This window comes from Arachis ipaensis, chromosome B10 (genome assembly GCF_000816755.2).
Source record: "Arachis ipaensis cultivar K30076 chromosome B10, Araip1.1, whole genome shotgun sequence".
Lineage (NCBI taxonomy): Eukaryota > Viridiplantae > Streptophyta > Magnoliopsida > Fabales > Fabaceae > Arachis > Arachis ipaensis.
In genome coordinates this window covers 6872353-6880484 of record NC_029794.2, presented here as the reverse complement: position 1 = coordinate 6880484, position 8132 = coordinate 6872353, and the positions used below count along the sequence as shown (strand labels likewise).

Sequence of the window (8132 nt, the reverse complement as noted above, 5' to 3'; positions counted from 1 at the left end):
CACGTGGAAATTTGCATGCATTTGACACGGTTGGCATTTTTTCACAAAGTCTGTGGCATCTTTCTGCAAGGTTGGCCAGTAGAATCCAGCTCGGATCACCTTTCTGGCTAATGACCTTGCTCCGAGATGGTTCCCGCAGATTCCACTATGTACCTCTTCTAATACCTCGGTGGCTCTTGAGGTCGGTACGCACTTTAACAATGGTGTTGATATCCCCCTTCTATAGAGAATATTTTTCACCAGGGTATAGTGTTGTGCTTCCCTTCGGATTTTCTTGGCCTCCTTTTCCTCCTTGGGGAGGATGTCGAATTTCAGGTATTCGACCAAGGGGTTCATCCATCCGAGGTTTAATCCGACCACTTCAAAGACTTCTTGTTTGTCTTCCATTTTTACCACTGAAGGTTCCTGGAGAGTTTCTTGGATCAGGCTTCTGTTATTTCCTCCTGGCTTGGTACTTGCTAACTTGGATAGGGCGTCTGCTCTGCTATTTAGGTCCCGAGTTATGTGCGTGACCTCGGTTTCTGCAAAATGACCAAGGTGCTCCAGAGTTTTTTCCAAGTATCTCTTCATATTTGGGTCTTTTGCCTGATATTCTCCACTTATTTGGGAGGTCACCACTTGAGAGTCACTGTATACCATTACCTTTGTAGCACCGACTTCTTCTGCCAGCTTTAATCCTGCAATCAAGGCTTCATACTCTGCCTGATTATTTGAAGCTGGGAATTCAAACTTGAGGGAGACCTCTATCTGGGTTCCCCTTTCATCTACCAATATTATGCCTGCGCCGCTTCCTGTTTTGTTGGAGGATCCATCTACGTAGAGTTCCCATGTAGTTGGTTTATCCTCTTGATCCCCTGCATATTCTGCAATGAAGTCGGCGAGGCACTGGGCTTTAATCGCCGTCCGAGTTTTGTACTTCAAGTCGAACTCGGAGAGCTCTATTGCCCATTGAACCATTCTTCCTGCAACATCCGTCTTTTGGAGGATTTACTTCATAGGTTGGTTCGTGCGGACTCTTATTGTGTGAGCTTGAAAGTAAGGCCGTAGCCTTCGAGAGGCTATCACTAAGGAGTAGGCAAACTTCTCTAATTTGTGATACCTTAGCTCAGGGCCCTGTAGAACTTTACTGATGAAATAGATTGGGTGTTGACCGTCCTCGTCTTCTCTTATCAAGGCTGCTGAGACAGCCTTGTCTGCCACGGATAGGTATAGGACGAGGTCTTTTCCGGCTACAGGTCGGGTCAAAATAGGAGGTTGGCTCAAAAACTTTTTGAACTCCTGGAAAGTCGGCTTCTTTCTTGGTCTTTACCAACATATCGTCGACGTACACTTCCATTAAGCTCCCTAGGTGAGGGGCAAACACCTTATTCATCAGCCTCTGATATGTGGCCCCTGCATTTTTCAATCCAAATGGCATGACCACGTAGCAAAAGTTAGCTCTGGGCGTGATGAATGATGTTTTTTCCTGGTCTGGTTCGTACATCGGGATCTGGTTATACCCTGAGTAGGCGTCCATGAACGACAAGTATTGATACCCCGAGCTAGAGTCTACTAGGGCGTCAATGCTTGGTAGTGAATAAGGGTCCTTGGGACATGCCTTATTTAAGTCGGTATAGTCGATGCACATTCTCCATTTACCATTTTGTTTTTTGACTAGCACTACATTGGCTAGCCATGTTGGATACTTGACTTCTCTGATGAAACCGGCTTCTAGGAGCGCTTGTACTTGCTCCTCTACTATTAGAGCTCGCTCTGGGCCGAGCTTGCGTCTTCGTTGTTGTACAGGTCGAGATCCTGAGTAGACCGAAAGCTTGTGGGACATGAGTTCGGGATCTATCCCAGGCATGTCGGAGGCCTTCCTGGCGAAGAGATCGGAATTATCCCTTAGGAGCTTAGTCAACCCTTGTCTTAGGGTTTCCCCTAGGTTGGCTCCTATGTGAGTGTTTTTTCCTTCCTCTTCGCCGACCTGAATCTCCTTGGTTTTTCCCCCGGGCTGGGGTCGCAGCTCTTCTTTAATCCTTGCTCCACCAAGCTCTATTGTGTGAACTTCTTTGCCTTTTCCTCTCAGGTTTAGGCTTTCATTGTAGCATTTCCTTGCCAGCTTCTGATCTCCCCTCACCGTTGCTATCCCCGCTGAGGTCGGGAATTTCATGCAGAGGTGGGGTGTCGATACCACCGCTCCGAGCCGATTAAGGGTAGCTCTGCCGATTAAAGCATTATAGGCTGACCCCACGTCGATGACTATGAAGTCTATACTCAGAGTCTTTGATTTCTCCCCCTTTCCAAAGGTGGTGTAGAGGGGCAAAAATCCTAGTGGCTTTATTGGCGTGTCGCCTTTTCAGCTCTTTCCTGTACATCACTTAAAGAGGCGGGGTGTCTTTTTGATATGGACTGTGAGAAGGGACCTTCTCTAAGACCATTGACTAGCCCCATGATGACTGCTTCGGTGGGCAGGTCTTGAATCTCCAAACATGCTTTGTTGAACCTTTCCATATATGCCCGTAAGGACTCCCCGACCTCTTGTTTTATTCTCAGGAGACTTGGTGCATGTTTTACTTTGTCTTTCTGGATGCAGAACCTCATCAAGAACTTTCTTGAGAGGTCTTCAAAACTGGTAATTGACCTCGAAGGGAGGCTGTCGAACCACTTCATCGCTGCTTTTGACAAGGTTGTCGGAAAAGCTTTGCATCGCGTAGCGTCAGAGGCGTCAGCCAGATACATCCGACTTTTGAAGTTGCTCAGGTGATGCTTTGGATCAGAGGTTCTGTCATAGAGGTCCATATCGGGGCTTCTAAAGTTTCTCGGAACTTTTGCCCTCATTATGTCCTCGCTAAAAGGATCGTTCTCCCCTAAGGGCGAATCTTCTCTACCGTCGTGGGAGTTCTGACCTTTGAGGGAGGATTCTAACTTTAAGAGTTTTCTTTCTAACTCTTTTCGTCGCTCCATCTCCTCTTTTAGGTTCTTTTCGGTTTCCTTTTGTCGTTCCCGTTCCTGTTCTAGCTGCTCGAGGCGACTGTGGACTAATCCCATGAGCTCAATTGCGTGGGATGGTCCTTCTTTTTCTGATTCGCGCCCCTCCAAGGAATTTACCTTTGGGTTTTTGATTCCGGAGGTGCCTTCCCTGTGTTGATCGTTGGCTTCCTGGTGAAGGGTCTGGTCTGCCTCATTGTTTCCAGTGTTCAGATTCTCTTGTTCAGAATCTGTCTCCACATGACCCTCTTCAGGGGATCTATCCGCCATCACTGGTTGATCTCTCGGGTCCCCGGCAACGGCGCCAATGTTACGGTGGGTAACCGGAGATTAATGGGCTGGATGGCGTTGGTTGGCCCAAACGTATGAAGGAGGCGGCTTTCGAGTGGACCTGGTACTCGGTGTTCCTCCGTCCGACTTGTACGTGAGAAAGAATGGGGGGTGGTACCTGCAAAGACACTCCGATGCCTAAGTTAGCAAGAATGTGAGCAGGTTAGAGAGTATTGGACTTGGTGATACCTGAATGGTGTCAGTGTATTTATAGTGGCGAACCAATAACCACCGCTGAAGTAGTGCCACCTTTTTAGGTGGATAACCGTTCCCATATCTTAGGGAGGTTAAGATATGGCTCTATGAAGTGGTTAGAGAGTTTCTAGGGGTAGTTACTCATTCGAATGAGTGTTATCTGCCAGCTAACCCTCGTATCCGACTTCTCTGGAGCAGGTTGTGTTCAGTACCGACTTCTGGGAATGAAGGCTGGTACTGGGTGAGGGCCAACCCTTTGGGTTAGGCCTTTTTACTTGGATCCTGGACCTTTATTATTGGGTCAGGGTATGAACAATACTGTTATATAGTATTTTAAAATCCAACCCAATATATTCTTGGAATAATATTAATAAATTTTAATATATTAATAGTATAAAATATTTTATATAATTATTTAATTATATTTATTTGTTTAAATTATTATTTAGATAATAATTTCTTTTTAATATATTAATTAATATAATAATAATAATTGTTTTTTTAATCATTTAATCAATATAAAAAATAATTATTTTTATCAGGAAAAGTATATGAAACTAAGAGGTGATCAGCCAAAAAATAAACAACTTAACTAATTTATAATTATATTTAATTAATTTTATTTGTTTTTAATTTATAATATTTGATATTAATTGCTTCTCACCCCAAATTAAAATTCCGAATGATACGTTGGAGAATTAGGAGCGGAGATTACGGAACTCTGCTTCCAACAATCCTAATTCTTAGTATATAAAAAAATTTATAAAATATATAAAAAAACATCCATTTAGTATGAAAAAGAAAATTCTAATACTTAGTAGAAGAAACATCCTAATGCCTAGTATAATTACCATCCATATAGAGATTTTTTATTTTCACCTAGAGACATTTGGCTAATTTTTTGTTGGTACCTTCTTGATTTCCTTATTTTTATTAGTGTGACATTATATTATTAGATGCACGTGTTACCATGATAGTATATTAAAATTAAATTTTTTATTTAGTTAACATACGGTGAAACTATTTAGGACAGATGGACTATTAAAATTAAAAATAAAATTTTAATAATAATTCGATAAATTTATCCATCACATGAAGTGGTATAAATACCATGTGAAATTCTAAGAAACGGTCACACCCACCTGCTACTGCTAGATTGACCAATGAACACAACAATATCACAGAACATGGCCTTCAGTGTTCTGAGAGCCACACCTCTCTGTTCTTCCGACACCACTAAACCCATCTTCTCCATTCTCCATTCTCATCCCACTTCCACCACCTCCCTCTTCACCTTTCCTCCACCATCCACCATCATTCCAACCCCACTTGCTGCTTCACCCGGCCTTCATCATCACCACCTGAAGCGTGGCGGTTTCCGCGGCGGTAGGTTCGTGGCCATGGCTGCACCTGGCTCCCTCCGGAAATCAGAGGAAGAATGGCATGCCATCCTCTCCCCCGAGCAGTTTCGGATTCTCAGGCAAAAAGGCACCGAGTAACAATAATATAACATCCCTTCTTCCCTTGTTTTGTTTTGCTTCTAGTTAACAAATAACAACTCCAATTAATTCAGTGCCTTGATTAATGGGATCAACTCTATAGTTGCATGTTTGGCTGTGTTTGATTTTGAAAACAGAATAAGTTAAGATATAGAGAATAAAACATAAATAATCGCGATTTTATATTTTATTTGATAATAAATTATAATAAATTATGAAAAATTAATTTTTAATTTTTTTAATGAAAATAATAATAAAAATAAAAATAAATTGGGAAAGAACACAAAAAATCTCTAGTGATAATATTTCTGTTTATGTCTTATCCAAATATGATTTTGTATTGACTTAGTGTTCTGTGTCACTAAACAAATGAGCTTTAGAATTTGACATTATCTAAGGATAAGGTCTAGGTAGATAATATTCCTTACAAATAGCGAGAGCATTTCTAACCTCTCAAGTTAGCTCTTGAGATAAGTGAGTCCACTCCATATTATGATATTGTATAAGAGTCGCTCAAATTTGATATAGTATAGTAAAAGTAATTTTGCTATTCAGGTTTCCAGGGACTGGAGAATATGACAAGTTCTTTGGTGAGGGAGTTTACAACTGTGCAGGTTGTGGGACTCCTCTATACAGGTCAATAACAAAATTCAATTCTGGTTGTGGCTGGCCAGCGTTCTATCAGGGTCTTCCCGGAGCCATAAGTCGCCATGTGAGTTCTCTTGATCTTAAGCCAGTTTTGGTATTTGTCTAAACACCCAAAAATATGGAGAAGTATATATTCAAGAATAAAGATATTTTGTTTGCAAATAAATATGCTTTCTATAGTTGAAAATTATTAGATAACTTAATATGTTTTATTAAGTTATCCTTAACATTGCAGAGTCACTGAATGCCACCTTAGTGATTTTTTTTGTCTATTTCAAAATGTTGCTATTATATTAATTAAGACGTTTGACTAAATTTATTATTTGATATATTTGACTAAACTGTTTTACATATATCCATATTTAAGCTATTTTTCACACGAAGACATTTGGACTTGAATATATAACCACCATTTTTGTTCTTGCATTGTAGTGTTGGCAAACGCTGCCTTAGTGATGTTGTCTTTGTTCATATCCATTTTGAAAATGTTGCTTAAGCTAACTCTTTTTTATTAAAAAGTAATCTATCTAAAAGTCTAAAACATATAACTTTCTGATGAGATTGTGGTGTATGAATATTGATTTGATGATCAGCCGGACCCTGATGGAATGAGGACCGAAATAACGTGTAGTGCATGTGGTGGACATCTTGGGCATGTATTCAAAGGTGAAGGATTTCCAACACCTACTAATGAACGCCATTGTGTCAATAGCATCTCACTCAAGTTTGCACCCGCCAACACCGGCTAATCCATCTATGCATACATGGCTTCTTAAGAACTAAGATATAAGATAGTAAATAATTCTCTGTATTATTGCGTGAACAATTATGTTGCCTAAGTAATTATGTTTCACAAAGTTCATATGTACTTGATCTTCTTTCCTTGGTGTACTTGACGGGGAAGTTTTGAGGCTACTGCAATTTATTTATTTGTTTTTTTTTTTAAACTAAAAGCACTTATTTATTTTTGAGAAAGTCTAGGGGCAGTAGATTTTGTGGTTTTTAGCCATCAATTAATTATTAATGATGTTTTTAATGGTGTGAGATTGCATCTAATGGTGTAGAATCATTCAATTTCCTTTTGATGGTTAAGTGCTGGCCAGAATTTAACAAAAGTGCTGCCCCTAGCACTTCTCTTTATTTTTTTTTTGAAACAAAAGCACAACACAACAAGGTGGAACATGAGTGAGATAAGATAAACTAATTTCTAATCATATTCTTTTGTAATTCCTAATTGACCTATTGATTACTTTTGCAACACCTATTTTTTTTTTTATTTTAAAGATTCTGTCATTCTTTTTTAACCAATTGTTACAAATGATAACAATAAAATCAAATTCACCATATATTCTTTTATATATGTAAAAGAATGATTAGATATATTTAGAGGTTGAATTTGAGGCCTAATTCAAAAGTGATTAAAATTTTGTTATCCAACTGGCTTCTTTAATCTACTTTAGATGAATTTGATCTATGTATATTAATTGAGTTTTGCGTGATAAGCCTCAATGAACCAATAATAAACCTCAAAGAATAGACTTTGCATGGGGCTCATTTGTTTAACTAAGTAGTTTGAGGTTGAGTTAATAAACAATTTTTGTTGAGAGAATAATCTTCATGAATAAGTTGATATCAGATTTGTTTTTATTAGAGTTTATTTTCAATGCTATAACCGTGTAAAATTGTACACATTTATTTAATAGTGAGTTTTACACCGTGCATAAAAAAAATTAAATTCTCGTGACTATTGTGAAATATTCTGTGATTGCTTGTGTGATAATGAAAAAAGAAGGGAAGAAAATTGACAAGTCTTTCATATTTTTGGTACACAATTTGCACAAAATCTTTTGGATGAATTTGTGGAGGAATCTTATTATTGGATTTTTTTTTGGCAGTGGGGACATTTTCGGATTTAATGTCATTTTCAACCAAAAGTTTTAACCTATATTGTTCCATAATCTATATCTCTGTAAACACTTTCATTTCACATTTTAGTATTATAGAGTTATTTTTATGTGAAGTTGTTAATTGGCAACTTTTTAGTTGAGGTCCCAAAAATTATGTCATTTGAGTTATAACTCATTGATAAGTACACTTTGTTATTTATTTCTTATCAAATAAGAAATTTAATTTTGACAGATAACTGGATAAGTCTGTATTTATTTATTTTCTCAACCAATCCCAATTGACTTGGATTCTTTTCCCTCGTCAAAACAAATATCTCTCTTTTCCAAATTTGAGAAAAATAAAAAGAGAGCTACTTAGATAAAGATGTTAAAAATATTTTTTTTAAAGATATTTTTTAAAAATTAAAATTTAATACATATAATCAATTAAATTGTATTATTTTTATTAAAATTAGACCGGACAAATCAGTTTAACAAAAAAAATTAATAAATTAATATTTTTTATAAAAAATTACTATAATATCTCTATTATAAAATACAACTAAAATATTCCTATTATATATATATATATTAAATTCTAATC

The 8132-nt window shown here is 37.7% G+C and overlaps 1 protein-coding gene across 1 annotated transcript; it reads left to right on the top strand.

Annotated features, from left to right (window-relative positions):
• Positions 4607-6586, top strand: LOC107622730 (peptide methionine sulfoxide reductase B5). The gene is made up of 3 exons (XM_016324740.2): positions 4607-4990; positions 5550-5706; positions 6236-6586. Exons 1-3 carry the CDS (start codon positions 4659-4661, stop codon positions 6389-6391), a joined length of 645 nt encoding a protein of 214 aa, XP_016180226.1. The 5' UTR covers positions 4607-4658; the 3' UTR covers positions 6392-6586.